The sequence below is a fragment of the Sus scrofa genome, chromosome 15 (genome assembly GCF_054392235.1).
Source record: "Sus scrofa isolate SSC_HxYL_T2T_F1_AM1 chromosome 15, Sscrofa_HxYL_maternal_Yorkshire_Landrace_v2.0, whole genome shotgun sequence".
In the NCBI taxonomy this organism is placed as follows: Eukaryota; Metazoa; Chordata; class Mammalia; order Artiodactyla; family Suidae; genus Sus; species Sus scrofa.
In genome coordinates, this window is record NC_139397.1 from 76,055,192 (window position 1) to 76,081,167 (window position 25,976).

At 34.4% G+C, this 25,976-nt stretch overlaps 1 protein-coding gene across 8 annotated transcripts in view; it reads left to right on the forward strand.

Moving 5' to 3' along the window:
- Positions 1 to 25,976, forward strand: part of GALNT13 (polypeptide N-acetylgalactosaminyltransferase 13) — a 594,089-nt gene that overhangs the window by 361,453 nt on the left and 206,660 nt on the right. For 6 of the 8 annotated variants that reach the window (XM_021076289.2, XM_021076293.2, XM_021076291.2 and 3 more), the window contains one exon: positions 1,903 to 2,020. The exons of the other annotated variants lie outside the window; for them this stretch is intronic. In XM_021076289.2, coding sequence (XP_020931948.1) covers positions 1,903 to 2,020 — 118 coding nt within the window. The remainder of the gene's footprint in view (positions 1 to 1,902; positions 2,021 to 25,976) is intronic. 8 annotated transcript variants of the gene reach the window in all.

Here is a 25,976-nt window from a genome sequence, read left to right on the forward strand (position 1 = left end):
TGTAGGAATTATGACTAAATGTAAGATGAAACTCAAGTGATATACTTAAGTGCATTAGTTCTTTACTAGTAAATAGGCACTCTGAACTGATCATTAAAAATGCATCGCTTAACATTTTTAAGCACTTGGTTAAATTATGATAGGATAATTGCAGCAATGTTTGTTCCTTATTTCATTAAGTACACTGTTCAGCACTGTAATACCTTATATAGTTATTTCCATAGAGTTCCAAAACCTTAATCAGGTGAGGGTCATGGCTACTCCCTAACTACCATCTGCTTAGCTTCGTTTGTGTTTCTCACTTCGATTCAGTAGGTCAATGATACTGTTGATAGGAACCCAGCAAGACTAGAAGTAAGAAAGAACTCTGAGACCAAGTGTGTCTCTGCTACTCCAACTGATGGATGGTTAATTACCTGAGCATAAAACAGGGAGAGCACTGGGAGAAATAGAGAACTTTGCAATATGGTAGACATCTGAGTACAGTATTATTTGGTGGTTTTTCAGTGAAGTACACTGTTAGAAAGCATGAGCATATTCTGTGCCAGAAGAGGATATAATTCTGAGGAAAAAAAACAACTGGTTTTCTAACAGTCTCATATTATGCTAGAATAGCACAGGGGTTTATCCAAGTATAATTTATAGTGGCCCTTGGTATCCAAAGTTCTTCCACATCAAAGAATTCAACCAACTGTGAATGGTGTAGTACTGCAGTATTTACTGTTGAAAAATATCTGCATATAAGTGGACCTGCACAGTTCAAACCCATGTTGTTCAGAGGTCAGCTGTAATGGATGAGCACTCCAAATCTCAGTTACTATAGCAGTTTCTCATCTTTAGCATCATATTAGACTCTCCTGGGAATGTTACAGAATACCAAAGGTCTGGTTCCACTCTCAGCCAATTAAATCTAAATCTGCAAAGAGTGGTACCCAAGCATGGCAATGCATTTTCTAAAGGTGCCTCAGATGCTTCGAATGTGCTACAAAGGTTGAAAACCTCTATTCAAAAATAATCCTTGTTAGTACAGAAAGAGTCATTTGTGAACAACTTAGTTTCAATTCATCCTGCTTAGATAGAAAAACTTGTGTAGTTCACACCTTAACCACTGACTTTAATTAATCTTTTAAAATTATTTAATAACTAAGTATTCCTTTTAAAACTTGACATCTTAGTTTCTATAGAGAAATTTTGAATGTGAGAACCAAAAAACAGCTATTCCTAGTAAAAATTTTAGAATTTGTCTCAAATGTCCTTCTACCTCTGAATAGTTTATGGAGTTTATGTTTATCCATAGGGTTCTATGATTGAATCTGTCATTTTAATTAGGCAAAGAGAATCATAGCTAATTAGATATAATGCTCATATGGTACCTATGATACTTATGTAACTTTCATTCAATACTTACTGCCTATAAACATTTCATGGCATTTGATATTTTTCATATTTAAGTAAGCTATAGATCTTTTCACATAGGAAACATTTCCATGGATATCTAGACTTTGTATTAAAATAATTTATAATTAGGTGACAAAAGACCACAATTCATGACCAGTTTATCTCTTTAAGGGTAGTACTCAGAGGACTAAGTTCTCTTCACTGTGACTTTCAGAAAAAAGATGTATATGCCCCTGTTTTCAGCTGCTTGTGTTCCTTTCTTGTATCTACTTGATCACCTATAAGAAAAATATAGACTAATCTAAATTTAGTTTTACATATAATGTGAACTAAAATGCTATTTATTAATTTTAAAACCTCTTTGGCTTTATGTTTCCAGTTTGAGATTTTTGAGTACTAATTTTTTTGATTTAAAATGTTTCAAAAATATTTGCAACAGCCTCATTAAACTCCACATATTGTTTTCAAAAGATATTCTTTTCTTTTTTTTTTTTTTTCAACTAGGACCCCTACTATGGCTGGTGGCCTATTTTCTATTGACAGAAACTACTTTGAAGAGATAGGAACTTACGATGCAGGAATGGATATCTGGGGTGGAGAGAATCTTGAAATGTCTTTTAGGGTAATTGCATTTTACTTTATTTTTTGACTCTGAACATACTTATGCTGTAGCATGCACATATAAAATCAGTAATTTACTGTCAAATCTTTTTTGTGAGCTGATACAAATTACTGATTTCATTGGTCATTTTATAAGCTTTGCTAGAGTCTTTTTGCATGTAATATTTACAGTTAAATGGGAAATTAGAGGCATTTTTAAAGTTTTCAAAAATAATTCTTTTATACATAGTTCAAAGACAGTAAGACTTTCAGATTTTGAAATAAAAAAGGGCTTTATTTTTTAAAATACAGCATTACTGTATAAATCACTTTGTGTTTTTGAACTGAAACTTGGAAGTGTTTGTGATATCTGAATTTACAAGTGCTGCCTGAGGTTATTCTCAAACATTTTTAAGAATAACCTATGGTCAAAGGAATTCTAGATAATTCAAGTAATATACTATTTCCTCAATCATAGATGTTATTATTTAATGAATAAGTTTTAATAATGCAAATTCACTTATTAAATGGCCTTCCAAGTAAACAACAGTTAAGGATTAATCCCTCATATATCTGATACTAGGAAGCATATGAATAATGTTAGTATTTTATATTCAAAAATTTTAAATGCAGGCACATAAATGTACCTTTATACTCAGAAACAATAAGAGCTAACATACTTTTTTGAAATTCTAACCACATTCTATATTATTTAAATAATGAATTAACTTAATGCTGTTGTTTCTTCCTTCCAATAATTTAACATGAATGATTTGAAAAACTCTATTATTTTGCCTGGTATTATGTGTATGATAAAATTATCGGAGTGTAGATATTTATGAAGTTCAAGAATTATGCCTTTTTCTCATTTGAAAGTAAACTTTTTCACAGATATAAATATATTTGATGTTGTGTGAGAAAATGTCAAAACTGGAGATATGAATTACTTTGAGTTTATATAATATGGAATTTAATGGATTTTGGAATTATTTTAGAAGCACTAGAATATCCTTGTTATACAACGTTTTGCCTATAACCCTTCCTTATAGTTGGATATGGGAGATTTTTAGTAAATGGAATTTTATTCTTCCCATATTTGCTTGTATACTTATAGTCAGATGGGATTTGCCCTACAAGGCTTAGTAGCCTTCTCAGGAATGTCTTCTTGTCATCAAGCACTTGATACATCTTTGCACAAACTTTGGATATTTGGGGACTCAACTTTTTTATTTAGTGTGGTTCTTGAAGGCATAATATGAGTTCTGACAGTTTGAAAAAAGAAGGAAGAAAGAAGAGGGAAGGGAAAAAATATATTCACAAGCTTAAAAACAATTTTATTTTACACTTAGATTTTTTTCTTTTAATGGCTGCACATGTGACATATTGAAGTTTCCAGGCCAGGGATTAAACTTGAGCTGCAGCTGCAACCTATGCCGTAGCTGCAGCAACACTGGATATTGTAACCCAACATGCCAGGCCAGGCATTGATCCCGCACCTTCTCAGTGACCCACACCACTGCAGTTGAATTATTAACCCACCACGCCACAGCAGAAACTCTTTTTATCTTTAGATTTAATGAAGAGGGTATTTACACATTCATTAACTGATATTCCTTGGATACTGCACTGGGAATTCATAAGAAAAAAAAATAACATACAATATTTCTATTATCCGGTGAGTCTATTGCCCACCTTTTTTTGTTTGTTTGTTTTTTCTTTTCTATTCTTATTCAATTCTTTTTTTTTTACCTATTAAATTTGATTCTCTACCAATAGACTTACCTTACCTTCATCATTAGCTCCCAGACTGGATGGATGTTTATATCAATCTAATTGATTGAAAGATGTGCTAGGAGAGGATTTAGGGAAGAATGTGTTAGGAAGGAATTTAGTGGAATAATATGATAGACCAGGAGAAATGCAGGAGATATTAATGTGTCAAAAAGAAAGATGGGAAAACATAATATATGATGAAGATACCAGGTGGACAGAGTGAATGCAACAGTGGCCATAAGAATGATCAGATGACAGTAACATAGGAGGTGTTCTGTGATTGGTTGTTGGAGATTATTCAGAAATAAAGTTTTCACAAGTGATTGACTTTTGAATGTTTTAGAACATGGCATTGTTTCCATATGCTATCATATGGAAATAAAGTATGTATTTTGCTTTTTATTAGACTCTTGATTCATGTTTTAGTTTCCTTTCTATGACATGAATATGTGTTTGCTTTACAGTTAGTACCCTAGCTGAGGAAGATATTGAGTAAGAGAAAATGTTAGAACAGGATATTAGCAAAGGGATGACACTCCCTCTTTAGATTAATTTCACAAAAAGATATGTGACTTGATAACATGAGAGTATGTTGGGGATTTATAATGGGAAGGTATATGTTTAATATCCAATTAATTATTATACAGCAAACATACTGAACATGTAGTACATCCTTTATACTTTCTGGATAATGAGGCTACCAAAATGAATAAGGCTTGATGTTTTTGCTCTCAAAGAAGCATATCTCAAAGAAAAGATATGTAGGTATTATTGACAGTAAAATGTGGTAGTTTTTTTATAGATTTATGTATGAGGTTTTCATGTCTCTATCATGTTAGTATAGGCAAATCATGAAAACTCAACTGTGAAAAGGTGATATAATAATAGTAGATTTATAGTTGTTTTATATCTATGGTCTATGTAGACTGAAGATAAGTAAAAAACAGAAAATTTAAATGCCTGTAAAATATTAGTATTCTAGCTGGCCTTAATAGAGCTTCAGCCAATCCAAAGGAATACACATCTGAGAATTTATTTATGACAGTATTACTTGGACTTTGATGCCCAGAGAATTTTAAGTACTGACAGACCTTGTATATCTGATGAAAACTATAGACCTCCCAATAAAGATGCATCTATCTCTTATACACAATAGGTTTGAATACAGTTTCAAAGGGTTGAGGAATCCTTTGAAGACTAGATAAAAATTCTCTGGCATAAAAATTGTAGTAGCTCCTAATATTTATAGAGGTATTTGAAGATTGAACCCCAGCATTCTGAGACCTGAGGCTATGCTGCTAATTGCTGCATTACTGCCTCTCATTAAGGTTCATTCCTCCAAAACATGACAGCCCTAAGAGCTGACAGTGTTATCTGGAGAGAGGGGAGAATCTAACATACGAATATGATCTTCCTCCACAAGGCTGAGATGGTTGACTCATTTGGTGATTTTATCTTCTTCTCATAGGCTTTAGCCTCTTATGGTAGATACATGCCCAATAGCAGTGAGAATATTGACAGATAAATTATTTTTTAAAATATTATTGAAATATAGTTGACTTACAAAGTTGTGTTAATTTTAGGTGCACAGCAAAGTAAACCAGCCGTACATATACATATATCCATTCCCTTTCAGATTCTTTTTCCATATAGGTTACTACATAGTATTGGGTAAATTTCCTTATACTATATAGTAGGTCCTTGTTATCCATCTACTTTATATACAGTGTATGTGTAAATTAGTCCCAACCCCCTAATTTATCCCTCCCCACTATGTTTCCTCATTGGCAAACATAAGTTTAGTTTTGAAATCTTTGAGTCTGTTTCTGTTTTGTAAGTTCTATTTCATCATTTTTATTAGATCCTACATATTAGTGATCTCATATATTTTTTTTCTCTGACTTACTTCACTTAATATGATAATTTCTAGGTCCATCCATGTTGGTGCAAATGGCATTATTTCGTTCTCTTTTACTGCTGAGTAATATTCCATTGTATATATGCACCACGTGTTCTTTATCCAGTCCTCTGTTGATGGATATTTAGGTTGCTTCCATGTCTTAGCTATTATAAATAGTGCTGCAATGAACATTGGTGTGCATGTATATTTTCAAATTATGGTTTTCTCTGGATAAATGCCCAGGATTAGGGTAGCTGGATCATATGGTAGTTCTATATTTAGTGTTTCAAGAAACCTCCATACTGTTCTCCATAGTGGTTGCATTAGCTTACATTCCCACCAACAGTGTAGGAGGGTTCCCTTTTCTCCACACCCTCTGCAGAATTTATTCCTTGTATATATTTTGATGGTGGCCATTCTGACTGGTGTGAACTGATACCTCATTGTGGTTTGATTTGCATTTCTCAAATAATTAGTGATGTTGAGCATATTTTCACGTGCTTTTTGGCCATCTGTCAGGATAGGTAGATTATAATGCTACTGAAAATTTAGATATTGTTCTTCACTCCATTATACAACAATCATCAAAATAAATTCTAGGACATAAATGTTAATTTTTTACCAATATTTATTTTCCTTTTCAATAGGTGTAGGGCATACAGTTATGAGCAAAATGGACAAAAATGTGTGTCCTTATGGAATTTATATTTTAGTGATGGAGCCAGACAATAAACAAGAGAAGTAAGGTATATAAATATATTAGTGATAAGCATTAATTAGGAAAAAACTATGGAAAGGAAGGGGAATATGAAATGGTAGGTGTTGGAAATTGGTAGGGGTTGAAATTTTAGATAGGAAGAACTGAGAAATGAACATTCATATGAAATAATTTATGACAAAATGAACCCAATTTACCATCAAAGTCATCGTCTATCTTTAAATGCTATCCTTTATGCCAGCATAAGTATCCCCAACAAGCCTCACCATCAAAAGTCCCTACCCTGCATGAGCAAGAGCACGAGAACAGTATTTCCAAAAGTGCACAACATATTGTTATTGGAAAACCAACTGAAGTCATAAAAAAGAGTTAGAAGGCAGCAAAGGGCTCTAAAAAGTGTCCTGTGCTCTGAAGGGTAGACTCGTAGTTACAAGCATGATCAGGGAGCCAGAGAACATGGGTTCAAGATCAAGCTCTAGCTCCTATTTGCTGTGTGAGTTGGGTAAGGTAGCATATCTCTTAAGCTCAATTATGATCATATCTAGAATAAGAAAGATTGTATCACTTTTCTAATATATTTTGGGGGACTATTAAATGAGATTGTGTATCTAGTGCTGAGTACACCCTTTTACCACACAGTGTGTCATAAATGGCAGGTGTTATTGTTTTAGTGATATAAGCTGTTCAACTTTGAGCAGGTCATGACACTCCTGAGCATTACTCAAATAACAACCTTGCCCTTAATAACCTGACCTTAACCATAGATAATCAAATGACAGAATATACATGAAAAATACTTTAGAATATGCTATACTTATATAAAGTATTGCTGCTCTAAGTGTTAGGCAATATGTGGTTCTAAAACTCTCCTGTCCAGAAAGAGATCAAATTTTAGGGGGAAAAAAACTGTATTTATTTAGACTGCTAACCCCCCTGAGATAACCACTGACATTCTAAGAACTTACAATGTAAAATGTTTACCTCCACTCATAAAATGGCTTAAACGAGTTTCAAAAAATGTTTCATCTAGAGTTGCTGTAACATTTATACACACACACACACACACACAAACATACACCCAAACCTTTTTTAAGTGGACAAAATATATGAAAAAAGAGTTTTAGGACATTGAACAGCAGGTCATAAAGGATGATTATCTCTGATAGCTGGGAAATAAACAAGGAGAGCCCTTCGATTACCTCACCTTACCTCCTTGAGACATCGTCTAGGCTTCAGAAACAGAAAGGGAGACTGAACCAGATCCCAGTGAACAACATGCATTGCAAAAATTGAGCTACAGACCAAGGTTGCTAGAGTCTAGTGGACAGAGTAATGGAGAGGAGAGAGCTGTACAGAGAACTCATGAAATATGAAGTACCAAGCAGTGCATATGTGTGAGAAAAATGACCTAAGTTTGAGGAGAAAAATCATAAAGCTTGGAAGTCTCATTGCCTGGCATTCACTTTGTACCAGCAGTAGTGCCTGCACCCTCCAGCCAGACTAATTTATGAGGCATGGGATAGAGTAAATATTGGGGAACTACATAACATACTTTGGCATAGCCCCTGGAACAAAAAGAGGTCAAAAATAAGATTAATAATATTCAGAACTGAATAAAAATGAACACAAAGCATGTCAAAGTCTGTGGTACCACTAAAGCAGAACTTAGGGAAATTTATAGAACTAAACATCCATATTAAAAGAAGAAAATCTGAAAGATCTAAAATCAGTGACTTCAGCTTTACTTTAAGGAACTAGAAAAAAGGGGGGAGAGTAAATCCAAAGTATATAAGAAAGGAAATAATTGAGACTGAAGCAGAAATTATGAAATGTAGAAGATGAAAAGTTTAGATAAAAGCAATTAAACCAAAAGCTGTTCCCTTGAGAAAATAATACCGATAAATTTCTAACCACACTTAATAAGCAAAATAGAAGACACAAATCACTAACATTGGAATTGATAACAGTCACATCATTGTGGATTCTATAGATATTTAAAGGATTAGAAAGTAATATTATTTACAGCATTATGCCAATAAACTTGGAAACTTTGAACTTCTTTAAAAGATACAAATTATCAAAGTTCACAAGAAGAAATAAATCAACTCAATTGTTCTATATCCAGCAAAGAAAATAAATTTATAGTTTAAAAGCACTTTTCACAAAAGAAATTCCATTGCCAGATGACTTCACTGATGGATTTTACCACACATTTGGGTAGAAATAATAACAGTTGTATACAAACATCCAGAAATTGAGGAGAAGTTAATACCTCCCAATTAATTTTATGAGGTCTGCATTTTCAAACAGCAAAACTTTACAAAGACAGTCCAAGCATGGAAAATGTCACACCAGTATCCCTCATGAATATAGATGCAAAAATTCTAAATGAAACTTTAGTAAATCAGTCTTCTCAATATGTGAAAAGAATGAACATTGTAACAAAGTGCAGTTCATCCCAGGAATGCAAGGCTGGTTTAACATACAAAAGTCAATCAATGTAATTAACCATGTTAACAAACCAAAAAAGAAAAATCAAATGACCTTCAGAATAGATGCTAAAAAAGTATTTGATGCAACCCAAATTCCATTCTCGATTAAAAAATAAAAAGAAGGAAAATGAGGAAAAAACCTGAGTAAACTAATTATAAAAGGGAACTTCCTCAAGCTAATAAAGGGGTTGTGTAAAAAAAGCCTACATTATATTTATGTGAAAGACTAAAGGCTCTCCTCCTAAGATCAGGAAAAGATAAGGACATAGGCTTTTACCTCTTATACTTAACATTATGGTAGAGATTTTAGGCACTGTACTAAGGTAAGAATAATAAGCAAAACATTGGAAAGAAAAAATTAAAAATTTGTCACTATAGATGACATGGTTATCTAGAAAGCTAGTAAAACAAACAAATGATCTTATCATGTTTTCAGGATACAAGAATACTATAGTTATTATACTTCTATATACTTGTAAAAAATAAAACTGAAATAAAAAGTCATTTAAATAGAATAAAAATATGAAATAGTGATAAATCTGGCAAAAGATGTGCAAAGACCTTTATTCTGAATACCACAATATATTGCTGAGGAAAATTAAAGAAAAATTAAATAAATGGAGATATATACACATTTATGATATGGAAGACACCATATAATATCCAGATGTCCATTCTCCCCATATCAACACAGATACAATGCAATACTAATCAAAACTCCGGAAGCCTTTTTTTTTTTTTTTTTGTATAAATTGTCAAGCTGATTCTAAAATTCACCTGGAAATGCAAAAGACACCAAAAAAGCTTTGATCAAGAAAAAAGTTAGAGGAGTTTCCGTTGTGGCTCAGCATGTTATGAACCCGACTAGTGTCAGTGAGGATGTGGGTTCCACCCCTGGCCTCACTCAGTGGGTTCAGCATCCGATGTTGCTGCAAGCTGTGTCATGGGTCACATATGTGGCTCAGATCCTGTGTTTCTGGGTTGTGGTGTAGGTCAGCAGCTGCAGCTCCCATTTCAACTTCTAGCCTGGGAAGATTCAACCCCTAGCCTGGGAACTTCCATATGCTGTGGGTGTGGCCCTAAAAAGAGAGAGAGAGAGAGAGAGAGAGAGAGAGAGAGAAAAGTAAATGAACTATTGATATACCCTACAACATTGTGAATCTTGAAATGATTTTGAATAAATGAAACAAAACAGACAAAAAGATAGCATACAAAATGAATCCTTTTATATAAAATTTTAGCAAAGGCATACTGCTCTGTGAGTGACAGGAAGCAGATAAGTTGTCTAGGCACATGAGTTTGGGATGGGAGAAGAGAACTGGAGGAAAGGATTAGAAATGGTGATGTGAAAACTTGCAAAAAGGTAGAAACAATATTAACACTCAGCTTTAGAGTCTGTTTAAAAAATTATGGAATCAGCAAATCCATAGAGACAGAAAGTAGACATGGTTTCCAGCAGCTGTGGGAGGGGAGAAATGGGAGTGACTGAATAGTTATGGGTTTTCTTATAGGAGTGATGAAAATGTTCTAAAATTAGATGGTGGTGATAGCTGCACAATTCTGTGAATAAATTAAAACCACTGAATTGTATGCTTTAAATGGGTAAATTCGTTTTATTTATGTTTTATTGAAGTATAGTTAATTTACAAGGCTCTGATAATTTCTGCTGTATAACAAAGAGACCCAGCCATACATAGTATACACACATCCATTCTCAGATTCTTTTCCCATGTAGATTATTGCAGAATACTGGGCAGAGTTCTCTGTGCTATGCAATAGGTCTAAGTGGGTGAATTTTAATGGTATTGACTTATATCTCAATAAACCTGTTTTTAAAAATTATATAATCCATTACATCAGTGGAGTACTCTGAATCTATCATTAAAAAAAAAAAAAGAAAGAAAAAGAAAACTTGTGCGGGTGGTGATAATGGAGAGATTCATGATCTTGATCGTGGTGATGGCTTCATAGGTTTCACATATGCCAAAACTTGTCAACACACACACCCCTCAAAGGTACCCTCCAAAGAGAAGTAAAGGAAGGAAAAATGTAACTGATGGAATCTAGTCAGAGGTAGATCTCTATACTTTAGAGGATATTCTCATTATATATTAATCCAGTTACTTTTAAAAACACTGCTGATCAGATTCTAAAAATGTACCTCTTAGGACAGCTATGTGGATTAAATAAGACAACGCTTATTGAATTTTTTATAAGCTATACCATCTACAGGAATATTAATTTTATTTTTATTCTACTCTTAAAAAATAAGGTGTTTTGTCAACAACCAATATTCAAGTTAACAGGATTGAATTTACTTCAAATGCCCCAATTTTCTTTCCTTCCAAATTACTATGAAAATAGCAATATATTTATCTGAAGAACATAACCAAGTGAAATGTTTCATGATGTGAAATCCATTTATTTCCAAATTGTGCAAGCAATGAAGTAGAAATGAGAGCTGACATAATAAATAATGGAAAAATGAAAGGCAGAGGTTCTCATTGAACAGAATAGCAATGGTAAATGAGGTGCAAAAGTGTAGACTTTGTGGAGATTGTGGTACTCAGGTTCTTGAAAGTATTAAGAGAAAGTAAAGAATTTTCTAGAAATGTCCATGCAGTTCTAATTTTCACCAATGAAAATATCAGCCATAATAATTTGTTAGACAGAATCCAGTTTTGACAAAATCTAGTTACTTCTGTTAGAACTCTTTGCTTTTATTTAAACTTAATTCATATAGATCTGAGCATTGTGGATTGTCTGTCAATGTGATTTTTTGTTTTATATTGGCCAGTCATAGAAACCAGACAAGAATAGAAATCTTTTAGTCACCTTATTCTAAGTTCATGTGTTATCCACAATTTGTGTGGAGATGGTTTTGTGGAATGCTTTTCTTTAAGTATGATAACATATTCTCTTAATGTTAATATAGAGATTTCATAGCCTTTTTTCCCCCAGATTTTTTGAGGTATAATCAACAAAAATTGTATATATTTGAGGTTTACAACATGATGCTATACGTATAGATTGTGAAACGAGTCCCACCATCAAGCTGATTTAACACATCTATCACCTCATATAGTTACTTTAAGATTCTACTCTCAGCAAATTTCAAGTATATAGTACAGCATTATTAACTATAGTCACCATGGTATACGTTAGATCTCAGAACCTATTCATCTTATAACTAGAAGTTTGTACCTTACTATCCTCTTTTTAAAAAAAGTCTAATAGCTAATAAATTTAGACATAAGAGATCACGTTCATGTACAGCCTCTATAAAGAATATAAACCAATATCAATTATTTCAATCTCCCATTTGTATTCATGTAAACTGTAAAAGTCTCTATGATCCTTCTGATCCTAAATATGAAGGACCTCAGTTTAACTGTTTGAATTTGTGGCAATTAAAAGCGCTTTTTTGAGAATTTAATGTGCTCAGAATTATTGTACAGAAAAGTCTGACACTTTGTGTCATGGCCAATTTTTACTAAAGCCTCCTGTTAAGTGTACTTAATCATACAAAATGGCACTAAGAATTAAGTCAATTATCCTACTGATTTACATTTAAAGTGCATCTAAAATATTCTAATAATGAAATGTTTAACTTTCTTTTTGTGTCTAAATATGTGCTGCAGTGAATTGGCTTTGAAGAATTTTTTTTACAAATTTAGATTCCATTTTTTTTTCTTTTTATAAAGGGAAAGTTAAATAACTTCCAAAAATATTTCTAGTTTTGAAATTTTAAGAATAATTTATATATCCCAAGTATGATTAAATGAAATGAATCTGTGATTAAATTCACAGTAAATTTAGTTAAAACTACTACTAATTAATTTAGAAATGGTTGTTAGTAGTTGGACATACAGATGGTAGAAGACTAGTCCCTGGTCTCATGGAGCTTATACTAGAAGGAGATGATAGACAATAAGTGAATAAACAGAAAAAAAAATTGTCTGTTAATTTCAGATAAAAATGAGTGCTTTGAAGAAAGTAAAGTGAGAGGTGGAGTACTACATTGTCTTAGAGAGGTTAGGGAAGACCTGTATAGAAACATTTTAGCTGAGACCAAACTGGCAGGAAGAATCCAGCTATGCAAGGATTTGCAAGAACATTCAAAATAGAGCATAATGTAGGATAGGATATTACATCTCTCTTTCCAAGACCTAGAATCACAAATATCCTAAAGGTTTGGGGGAGGAAAAGCTTTCTTATTCAAGAGTTAAGAACAGTTTATTCTCTGAGAACAATATTTGGTCGAATGAACAAAACTCCTCTAGGAGTTCATTTTTTGATGAGGCTTGACATTTGAATAGCACTTTATACAACTATTTTACACATATCATCATAATGGATCTCAGTATGGATTAACATCTGGCTTTTCCCCCAGATGTCTGGTTTTAACTTTAACGCATTTGTAGTATTTGCATTATACTTCAGATTACCTCCCTATAGTAGTCAATTATTGATCTACCTTCATTTTATCCTTCAATCAATGTAAATAATTACATACCTAGACCTGCAGTAGACACTGTGGGTGGTATATCTATAAGACAGGGCTCTTGGTCTCAATCAATTTGGAGAGTATAATTTGGTCTAGGTATCATTTCAAGGTGCAAACATAAAAAAGCACATCACATTCAAAGGAGGTAAAGATTTCTGTGATCTGAGATAACCAGGGAAGAATTTATAAATTAAAAATTTAAGAGTCTTGTCTTATAGATGGCAGGCCAGGAAAAAAGCAGGGGCTAGAAATCAGCAAAATTTTAGATCTATAGTCCTGTGTTCTTCTTTTTCACTTTGAACCATACCTAAATTTAAGTTAGAATGAATGTCTGGTCCTCCATCTTTTGTTTTTCCTCTTGGGAATTACATAAATAATGTATCACTAAACCCTTAAATATATATTTTACCAAACTAGGCCTCAAGTGACAGAGTTATTGAAGTAGCCATTAAAAACTCAGGAAATTGAACCTATTTTTTTTTATATCCCTATATTTGATATCTTAAAGATTTCTAGGATAAAATTCCAAAACTGTTGTTTCTATATACATGCATTGTTAGGAAACCTAGTGCACCTTGCTAACCAGAATTAATGCATTCCAAATCAAATTCATGAACTTTTCATTAAAGAGCCAAATTTAAATCTCTATGGTAACAACTGCAGTAAGTATGCAATGTCTTAAGCTATGATTATATTGTCATTCTCAGTGATGTCTGTCTTAAGTACATGACTACCAATCATTTCACTGTTGTTCTAGTCAACCAGAAATGTACTTTAAAAAGGAAACCAATTATGAGTTTTATTTAAATAAGGCTGAATGATTTCAGCAATAACCGATTCTAGGTACCGAGAATGATTCTTTGGAATGTTTAAGATAATGTCAAGAGGAGACTTTGACCCAACTGTTCAGAATTTGAGTATTAAGAAACAATGTAATTGAATTTTATGTACTATTAAAAAGGTTTTTGGAGATTAAAATTACCCTTAAAATATAACCAACTTAACAATTTTCACTATATCTGCAAAAATTCAAATTTGATGGATTAAAAAATTCTTAAACTATTTATTATTGAAGTAGCCACTGGTTTACAGTGCATATATGCTAAAATTGAAATCAAAATTTTGGTGTAGCACTTCTCTCTTGCCACCACAATGTTTCTGAATACTAAAATATATTTCTACATGAATTCCTCCATTGTCAGAGATTTGGCCATTTTCTACTAGTTTTATTATATAATAGTTCAGCAATATACAGTCTTGATCTTATATATTTTCTCTATTTTAATTGGTCAACCAAATTCTTTATTTATATTTTTAAATCCTGTATTTTAATTGGTTAACCAGCTTTAAATTCAAATTTGTATTTGGGTTTGAGAAATCACCATGACTTTTGAATTCCTGAGTTAAGATAGTACTCTGTAAATAAATTTTTTAAGGGTAAAGTGTCCTACACTAATCCTATGATGCTTAATGGTAATTAGACCTAATGAAAGACTTGTGCTCTTTGATCATTTCTCTGACCCTACAAGAGAACTCCAAGCTTTCTTTTCCTATTTGGAGAACAGAATGGAAACTCTTGACTCTAAGGTCATGGAAAGTTAAATGTGTACCTGAGGAAGTTGGAATTGTGTTGCAGAGTGGAGACAAAGTATAAGAAAGGTGACAGATTTGAAAGTTTGCTTTACAGAATTTATAGTTAAATGAGCATATGAGAATGGATGTTTGCCAAGAAAGAAAATATGGAGGGCAGAACAGCAAGGCATGTCCTTAGGTAGCACCTACATTTAAAGGTGAGAGAAATAGGAAAGAGAATGCTAGTTCAAAGCTGTCAGGGAAGAAAAAATATATATCAGAAAAACTTAAAATGTTATGGTGATTGTCAACAGTGTCAAATGCTATAGAGAAGTGAGAAAGAATAATCAAAGTTCAATAAAAGCTTCATGTGCAGTTTCAGATGATGGAATCAAGATACTAGAATATAAGCTGTTAAGAAAATTGAATTATAAAGATATATGGAGAAAAGAAAAATTTTAAGCAGTTTCCCAGCAAATGGGAAAGAAAATGCATAGTAACTTAAATGGTGAATGTGATCAAAGTAATTATTTGATATCTGTTATTCTTTTAATTTATCACAGGGAAAAATAGCTGATAGGAAGGATTAAAAATCTAGGAGGTATTAAAAAAGAAAGAGAAAGAAACAACTGATGAGATAAATACCCACGGATGTTAGAAAAATATCATAGATATAATAAAATACCTCTGTACAATACTTTTTAGTTTACAGTGAAGATTTATGATCATTATTCCACTATGTCCTTACCAGAGCACTGCGGATACATTGCTATTATTGTCTTATTCTATAATTAGAGGTTTTGTGTTGCAAAGAAACTAAGTCAGGTGGCTGGCGGTTGTCAGGGCTGAATATAAAACCCATACCTTCTGCTCACTAGGACTTTTCTATTTGAGTTCAAGATCCTAAGGGCGGGATTTAACATTGGAGAGGAGACTTGACTCTCCTTCCTAGAATGGAAAAAAGAAACTAAGACTACATGAGATGTTTCAAGGTAGAAGTGAAAGTCAGATCATCTGTTTTTTATTTTGTTGTCTGTTCTTTGGGCCTTACCCATGCCATGTGGAAATTCCTGGGCTAGGGATTGAACCCACACCACAGCAAAGCAACAGATTTTGATATTGGCAGAAATTGATATTGGCAGCTTGATAAAAGGAGAAAGTTTTGAATTAATTGCAGCTTCTTCAGAAAACACCTAAATTAACATTGATGTTCTCTGTGAAATAACCTTTAAATGTCACAACTGTCTTGCAGTTGTAATGGAGCAGAGATGAGGAAATGATCTTCACTGTGCTTTAAGCTTCATACCTTGAGAAATAAACCTTGGGCTACATTCTCCTGGTGTGTGACTGATAAGTGAGCAAAGGAACATTCTAAGTGTTGCTAGTCCTTGCTTACTTCTTTACTCTTCTAAAGTGTAATGTAAACTACCATGACTGATATCAATTTATTTTTAAAAAATCAATTACTGTCAAGGTAGAGTATTACTTCCCTTCACAGTGAGTTTTGTAGGTATTTGTAATGAACACTTCAGGTAATATCAATATGGATATTTGTATATGTTTCATATTTATCTCACTAAAATTTTACAGCAAAAAAAGATACTGGTAAGATGATTTTTAGAAGGGAATCATAGTTTTCCATTGATGGCATTTTATATGTGTTCCCTAGCAAAGTCTTTATCTGAAGCAAAACTTAATAAACTTAGTATTAAAATGTCTCAGGTCTTTGGCAAGGAAGAATGATGGTAGCTGATTAAAAATCAGAAAAAAGGAGTTCCCATCATGGCACAGTGGAAACGAATTCAGCTAGGAACCATGATGTTGTGGGTTCGATCCCTAGCCTGGTTCAGTGGGTTAAGGATCCGGCATTGCCGTGACCTGTGGTGTATGTTGCAGATGTGGCTTGGACCTGGCATTGCTGTGGCTGTGGCATGGGCTGGCAGCTACAGCTCCAATTCGCCCCCTAGCCTGAGAACCTCCATATGCTCTGGGTGCAGCCCTAAAAGGACAAAAGGCAAAAGGCAAAAGGCAAAAGGCAAAAAAAAAAAAAAATCAGAAAAAATAATCCTGTCCATGAAGGAATTGTGGTTAGAGTATGTACCTCCTTTTTTTTTTTCTTCTTTTTTTAAATTTTATGGCCATACCCATGGAATATGAAGTCCTGTGCTAGGGACTGAATCCAAGCCACAGCTGTGACCTGCACCACAGTTCTGATCCTTTAGCTCACTGCACTGGACTGGGGATCGACCCATGCCTCTGCAGGGACCTGAGTCACTGCAGTTGGATTCTTAACCCACTGTGCCACTTGGAAACTCCTAAGTGGGTACTTCTTAAAACAGTCCTTTTCTTGTGGGCATGAGAGACTACTCCTCAAATGCCAAATGCAAACTGAGGACTGGACTTTAACATGCCCACTCCTAATATGCACAATGACTAGGCTGGCCTGTGAGCTACTTGAAGACAGAGAGTCATGTTTTATTCTTCTTTCTCTGTGCCCCAGAGCCCAGCATGGTGCTTGACACAAAGTCAATGGCTAGTATATGTCTGCTCAATAGATGTCAGCCAATTCCTGAGGGAAAATGCTTGAGAGGAGAGAGGTCGTTGGCCCTCCTCAAATTTATCATGGGCCTTCCATTTGAAAAGCACTTGATTGCTATGCCAGTTGTACAGGAAATTTCAGTGAGACTAAAAGCTGTAGCTGCAGTGAGGTAAGGTGGGTTTAAAGATGGAGAAATAACTCTTTCAGAGGTACCAGGTTTTCCTTTCCTATCCCATCCAAGTTCTTTTTAAGTATCTCTGGCATTCATAAAATAGCAGGAGATGTTGTCACACACTGCAGCTGGATACCCAGGTGGTCTGATGATATTCAAAGGGGACTGTTTTGGCATGAATTCTAGGACAGTATTGCACAGTTGTCATGAGCTGCTGTGTGGCTGGAAGCAGCAGATGTTACTAATATCTGACAGGCAGTCAGATCATCAGACATAAGAGGACACCAGTGTAAAATGCAAAATATTCAACCCAAACATCATTTAGTAATCACAGACCCTTTCCATCTAGTTCTCAAAAATCTTATCTACATACTATTTTTCACAGTTTAAATTTATTCACAAGATTAATTATATAATGAGGAAAGCAAAAATTCCAGTAATTTCCAATTTTTTGTAGTTAATATTTCTCTTAAAAGCACCAAGAATACTTCTAAAACCTGCAGTATTATCATACTTTATTGATTATTTGAAAGATGAAAAAGTGTCACTGAATCATATTATTTCTCTTGTTCTTTTTGTTCATGAGTTATCTGCTTGTGACCATCTATGCTAATAAGGAAAGCAATACTTTTGTAAATATGGAAAGCTGGACACTAATTTTCTTAAGCAGAATCACCTTATATGATGTAGAATTTTCAATATCCGGTAGGCCACTGATGTTCTTCATTTCTTGCCTGCTATATTCATACACATCATTTCAGCAGAAGATGGAAGATTTGCTGTAACACAATCAGAACTCTGTGTTGATCTAGAGGAGAATTGGGAATTTCTGCGGTATCAGCAGTCCTAGTAAGAGGTGGGATAATGACAGGTAACAACTCTCCTGAGGTCAGGAAGCAGAGTGACTGTAATGTGTGGTAATTCTGAAGGTCAGAATGCTCCAAGGCGAAGAGAGTTATAGAGGGAAAAAGTAATAGTAGAATTTATATTATAAAATGTTGGCATGTATACATCGGAGTTACCTTCACTATTCTTTTCAGCTGCTGGGAGTGGGTGTTTGTATTTGAGAGCAGTGGGAGATGAGTAAAAGGACTCTAGCTGTGACCACAACCACTTCACTAAACCTCAGAGACACACTGGTTTATACACATACTGCCTCAGTTCCTTTTCAGAACAGTTCCTCCACTTCTAATCATACCCAGTATAAGCATAGCTTTTCATGCTTCTGCTCTATCTTTCCTTTTTTCCCTTCCTTGTACCTCACCCCCCACCCTTCAACCCTCAAGAGTCACTTGCTGAGTCTTTGGCAAAGGAGAAAGATAAACTGGGTTGGGAGACTTCCCTTAGAGAAACTCATTTCAGCATTGATTTGTTAAGTCCTTTAGAAAATAAGGAGGCATAAAAGGGTCCATTGATAATGTGGCACTGTTGGGAGGTTTAGTTCTAGGTTAAGATGAGAAGTACTTTAAGGGAAAGTAGTTGATAACTGGCTATTTTAGAACCAAATTGATGGGATATATGGAATGGTATAGACCCAACTCAGAATTTTCTATACTTAAGCCAATGTGACAATAAAATCTTCTAACAAATTGCTCTAATATAGGGCTATTTCTTGAAAAACTCTTGAAAAACAAAAGAACTTTTGTAGTTTTCCTTGTCTTTATAAAACTCGTGGTCTTTCTAAGTCAGAAGAACTCCTAGAGTTCCTTCGTGTTTGAGTGGGTTAAGAATTCGGCATTGTTATTGTGATGGCCCTGGTTATACCTGTGCTGCAGGTTCAATCCCTAGCTCAGGAATTTTCACATGCTGCAAGTGTGGGGGAAAAAAATCAGAAGGACTCCCAGATTTGAAGGGAGAAAATACATTAACTGACTCATAGTAAGTTTTACAAACTTAGACTTTCTCTTGTTCAGAGAATGGTATCTTCACCATTTACTTCTAAAACAGCTAAAGTAAATTCATCTAAGGAGGAAAATGTGGATTAAAACTTTATCATTCCCATCTAAAAATCTGATCTCTAAAAATGGTATTTGCTCTTTATAAAGAGATTAATCCAAATCCTAGAAATCCAGAAGAAAACTCAGTCATTATAGACCGACTTCCTCTTCTCTCACATATGAATTTTCTGAGGACTATCAAGACTGACTTGTTCCAAGTCAATTTGTGTTTATTTCAAGTACATAATCCAGCATTCCAATTCCAAATCTTATACTTTATTTTATTTTTCATACAAATAATAATTCTATTTAAAAGAATATTAATTTATCAAGTACTGGATAGATTCCTCAGACATGTTAAATCTGTGCTCTCTGGCAACTCAGGCAAGAACTTAAAGACCACAGCAGCTTGACTTTCAAGAGTCTTCATTTTGAGATGTTATGATGATATCAGGATATGACTTGAGCTCTAGAGACTTTTTCCAGATTATATAAATCTCCTCAATAATACTTGAAGTGAAAACTAGGTCAAGAGATAAACCAACCAATTAAAGAAGGCAGTCCCCAAATCAAAAGGACTATGAGGAATGACCAGCATATTTCATGTCAAGAAAGAATAGAAAATGCCTACAGAAACCCTTCTACCTGCCCCTTTTGTTATGAACCACATGGGAAGTCCTCTATCTGTTCCTTTTGAATAATGACTTCCATGCCTCTTGTATTTGTGCCAATTCAACAAGGATCACAGTGCCTTCAGGATTTCAGTGATTTTTGTTTCACTTGTAAGAATTAAAGGATTTATCATATTTATTTGTTTAAATATGTATAAACAAAGTGAAGAGTTGAAGTGCTGACAGGAATTATTTGAAACAAACAGTGGATATAGAATGAAATAGGTTGAAACTTGAGTCATATATTTTGTTTCATTTTTCCCTTTGCCAGAACTAAAAAATAGTAGCTTTTGTCCCTAATTCCAGGTAGTGGTAGATATAGTTTTGTGTACACTGTGTAATTTTCCAGATTTCCCTGCATCATATATTTTTTTTTTAGGCCATATCCACAGCATGTGGAAGTTCCCAGGTCAAGGATTGAACAGGTGCCACAGCAGTGACCCAAGCTGCTATAGCAATAACACCAGATCCTTAACTTGCTGTGCCACAAGGGGACTCTTCAATATTAATAGATAGTCAATGTGTATTAGGCACCAATGTTTTTTAAACTTTGCAAATACAGATTTAACAGATTTAAGTTGTGATATTTTTCACAGCATATTTTACTGTGATATGAATTATGCCAGTTTCATAAAGTGACTTTCAATTTCATGATGATGAAATTTAGTTTTATAAAGTGAAACATGTTATACTTTTCCTCAAAGAGAAAATAATGTGGTTGGAGAGATAAACTAATATATATATATACACTAATAATGCATACATATATATACTATATTTATATAAGTATACATACGCATATATATACATGAACACACACAGGAAGATTTATCATGATGGCAAACTATACAGAACTGAAAGCTAAATGGCGTGAGATAGATTAAGTAGTACATTCTATGATTCAGTGAAAACTGCTATCAATGAAAGGTAGCATAGCTAAGAACTGGTTACTGGAAGAAAATGTATGTGAACTGAGCCTACTAGTGAAGCATTAGACATAAGGGAAGGTACGTACATTAATTCTTAATTTTAATCTCCAAAATGAAGTTCTTATGTTCCTCTCTATTTCCCTTGCCATCATTCTGGTCCATGTCATTCTCATGACTTACAATAACCCCTTAAATCTTCCATTTGCTTCATTCCAATTAATTTTCGCATAAAGGCTAAGTATTTTTGTGTGTGCTGTTTTGCCTTACTCCACCCAACAATCCTCTGAAGTAGATTCTTCAGGTCTCATGTTACTACCTAAAACCTGAAGCACAGAAATGTGAGTTCACCCAGTTAAGTGGCAGCACTAGGATATGATCTCAGGAACTAGAGCCCACAGACTCATAACCGTTGTGCTATGTGCCATCCATGGTATATTGTTGTGGCTGGTGTTATTATGACCATATTAAACAATGACCTTGTACCAGTGATAGTATATGTGTGGGTTGTGTTGGGGGAGACGAGTATAAAAACAAGCAACTTCATGAATTTGGCACAGTAGCTATAAAATTAGAAACAATAGTAGCACTAGAACTGAGATGGCAAATTTGGAACCTGTGAAGTTTCTGAAACTTAATTAAACTGTCACTGATATAGGTGCCAAAAAACATGAAAAGAATAATGTATGTTAACTAATTGTCTTCTATCTAGGGGAGGAAAATCAAGTACATAATCGAATGAGCAATGGGCATTTTACATTTTGATTAATAACTTTCTCTATCATCAAAAGACTCCCATAAAAATACCTGGGAATGAAGACAAGTAAACAACTAGTCCAATCCTCTGTGGATAAAAGGATAGTTTGTATTTTATATGTGGTCAAATTTACTTGAGAGAGGTAATATATCAATATTAATCTTTTGGAAGCCTAGGAAATAACAATGAGATATGCTCATTGATGTGAAGTAATTTGGACATCACATGTTCACATGGATGAGATACCATGTTTTATTCAGTTTATACTGTTTGTTTAAACATTGTAAAATAATCTCAGAGAACCCCATGTAGTGTTCTAATCAGAAAATAATGGCTATTCTTTTAAACTCCTCACCTAAACCCCTAAATATTGATAGTATGATTCCCAAAAGAGGCAAAACTCACCAAAATTTAACTAAATACTTTTAAGAACTAAGAATCACCTAATAATCTATAGATGTTAGTTTTTCTGGACAGCAACAATAAAAGTTAAGTAATACACAAATAACATCTTATTTCTTCTGATGTGAAGTGTCCAGCATGGTGATATACTCAATCTCATTAGGGCCTTAAGAAGTAGTTATTTTCCCTATTTTCCAATGGGAATGTGAAGGTCTTGAAGATGTAAATAGTTTTCCCAAATGTACATGGTAAGTGAGAGTGCCACTAGAAAAATTTTATTTGCTTATTTCCAAGCCAAAATTTTTAATGACTGTGTCAAACTCTTCCTTTTTTCTTTGTTCTTTCCTTTCTTTCATCCTTCCCAAATATTTATTCAAGGTATACAAAGGGAAATTGTTACGGTAGTCATCAGGGGCTACTCTTGGTTTGAATTCTTTTCACTTTAATTTTAATTACTCAAATGTCTGCTAAGTACATGGGAAATGTCTAGGCAATATTCGGTCATTAATTTTTTTTTTTTTTTTTTGCCTTTTCTAGGGCCACTTCCCGCAGCATGTGGAGGTTCCCAGGCTAGGGGTCTAATCGGAGCTGCAGCCGCTGGCCTACGCCAGAGCCACAGCAACGCAGGATCCGAGTTGTGTCTGTGACCCACACCACAACTCACGGCAACGCCGGATCCTTAACCCACTGAGCAATGCCAGGGATCGAACCCTCAACCTCATGGTTCTTAGTCGGATTCGTTAACCACCGCGCCACGACGGGAACTCCAGATCATTGAATATTTTTATACTAACTCACTGGGTATTATCATGACCAAATATCAGCCTAATTAATGCATAAAGTTATGCATTTTGACCTTGATCATTTTATTTTCATGCAAATTTGGGAAAGATGCTTTTCCTGGGTAATGCAATCTGAGGATTTATCCATACATTCTGTGGGCACAGATGGCAATGGGAAAAGTGCACACTTTATTCCAGAGCTCAGTAGAGTATGACCTATAAGCAAAACATGGGCCAATAATCACTGAGTTATGGAACAGTTACCTCTACCTTTGTTATGTCTCCTAAATATACTAAAAAACTGCCTCCATCTGTGAGAAGCAACATCAGGGACAGGTTTTCCTTCTGTCTTGTAAATCAACAATCATTATTGCATTATGCTTATACACATACACACAAAATCTCTTTGCAAATTAGAGGATAACCAAAAATCAGCACTTTTATATAAGAAGTAAGACTACTGGAACACTGCTTTTAAACGATTTCAAACTAGATATTTTTTCTTTTCTTTGTGCATGCCTGTAGCATAGAACCCATAAGCCTACAAAACTAGGATAGGGCCAAGAAGTGGCAGGGTAAAAAGATAGAAATTAAGTGCCCTCATTTACACAACCACAGTTCTAATCCATATTTGCAAAAAGGCAAAGTTGGAACTCTGAGGACTGCTGTCAATCACTGGTTTGTTTGCAGTAGGGCTTATTGCATAGTCTGAATTTAGTGAGGGTACAGATTAATAATGGCTTTATTATTTTGCTCCAATTATTGCTTCATACTCTGAAGAATATTCCTTTCCAGTCTGACATAATTTAGGATAGATTCTATAGCCCTCTGATCACTTCCAGGTATTAAAAATACTAGTAACATTCAGCTTAAACATTTGATTTTGTAAGAAATACATAGTTCACATTCTCTTCTCTCCTCAGAGCTATGCTAACAGAAGATCTTGGAATGGGGAAGGGCAGGGTTTTCTGTGTTGCTACTCCTGCAGTGTAGTGTCTATTAGGAGGGCTAGGGAAATGGCAGGTCTTATCTGATATATTTTATGTCTCCCTGTTGTTAGCTCAGTATGGTTCCACCTGCTACTAGTGTCCTCTATCTGTATGATAGTCTCTATGCATGGTTTCATTGTTTTCTTAAAAGTGTTCTTTCTGAACTTCACCTCCTATCCCTTCTGTTACCCAAGGATCTTTTGAAGAGGGAAATATGTCTCTATCTCTCACACTGTAACATCCTCAACTGCCTTTTTCTTTTCTTTTTTCTTTTTAAGCTTAATTGAAGTATAGTTGATTTACAGAATTGTCATAATTTCTGCCGTATATAACAAACTGGTTCAGTTATACGTAAGTATACACATCCACTCTCTTTCAGATTCTTTTTCCATATAGATTATCACAGAATATTGGGTAGAGTTCCCTGTGCTACACAGAAGGTCCCTGGGCTACACAGCTGACCATCTGTTCCATATACCATACTGTGCGTATGCCAATCCCAGATCCCCAATCTGTCCTCCACCTACCTGTCCCCTTTGGTAACCATTTTTTCTTTCAAAGTCTACGAGTCTTTCTGTTCTTTAGATAAGTTCATTTGTATCTATTTTTTGATTACACATATAAGTGATATCATATGATGTTTGTCTTTTTCTATGACTTACTTCTCTTAGTGTGATAATCTCTAGTTCCATCCATGTTGCTGCAAATGGCATTATTTCATTCTTTTTTATGGCTGAGTAACATCCCATTGTATGTATGCACCACATCTTCTTTATCCATACCTCTGTTGATGGGACATTTAGGTTGCTTCATGTCTTGGCTGTTGTAAATAGGGCTGCAATGAACAGGGGTTCGTGTATCTTTTCAAATTAATGGTCTTCTCATGATAGATGCCCAGGAGTGGGATTGTCGGGTCATATGGTAGTTCTATTTTTAGGTTTTTGAGGAACCTCCATAATGTTTTCCTTGTCTTGTTTCTGGTCTTAGTGGAAATTCTTTCAGCTTTTCATTATTGAGAATGATGTTAGCTGTGGGTTTTTCATATATGACCTTTATTATGTTCAGGTAAGGTTCCCTCTATGCCCACCTTCTGGAGGGTTTTTATCATAAAGGAGTGTTGAGCTTCATCAAAAGCTTTTTCTGTATCTATTGAGATGATCATATGGTTTTTAATCTTCAAATTGTTAATGTAGTTTATCGTAACTGTTTGATTTGTGGATATTGAAAAATCCTTGCATCCCTTGGGTAAATCCCACTTAATAATGGTGTATGATCCTTTCAATGCATTGTTGGATTCTGTTTGCCAGTATTTTGCTGAGGATTTTTGTGTCTAGGTTCATCAGTGACACAGGCCTATAATTTACTTTTTCTGTGGCATCTTTGTCTGGTTTTGGTATCAGGGTGATGGTGGCTTCATAGATTGAGTTTGGGAGTGTCCCTTCTTCTACAAGTTTTTGGAAGAGTTTCAGAAGGATAGGTGTTAACTCATCTCTAAATGTTTGATTGAATTAAGCTGTAAAGCCCTTTGGACATGGACTTTTGTTTTTTTGGAAGTTTTAAAATCACATTTTCAATTTCAGTACTTGTGATTAGTCCATTCATAGTCCCAACTGCCTTTTTCAATGGCACATCCCCTTGCTGATCTGCCATATTGCTAGTCCTAGAGATGATTTTTTTTTCTTGTCTATATTTAACATTCTATAGTTTTGGAACCCCTGAGGTCTCGTCCACTTGTCTTCAAAGACCATTCCCTCCCAAGTTTACTGCATCACTGGACCTAACAATTTTGCTGGAACAAGCTGTTTGATAAATCCCAACCTAGCTTCAGGATTCTCTAGACC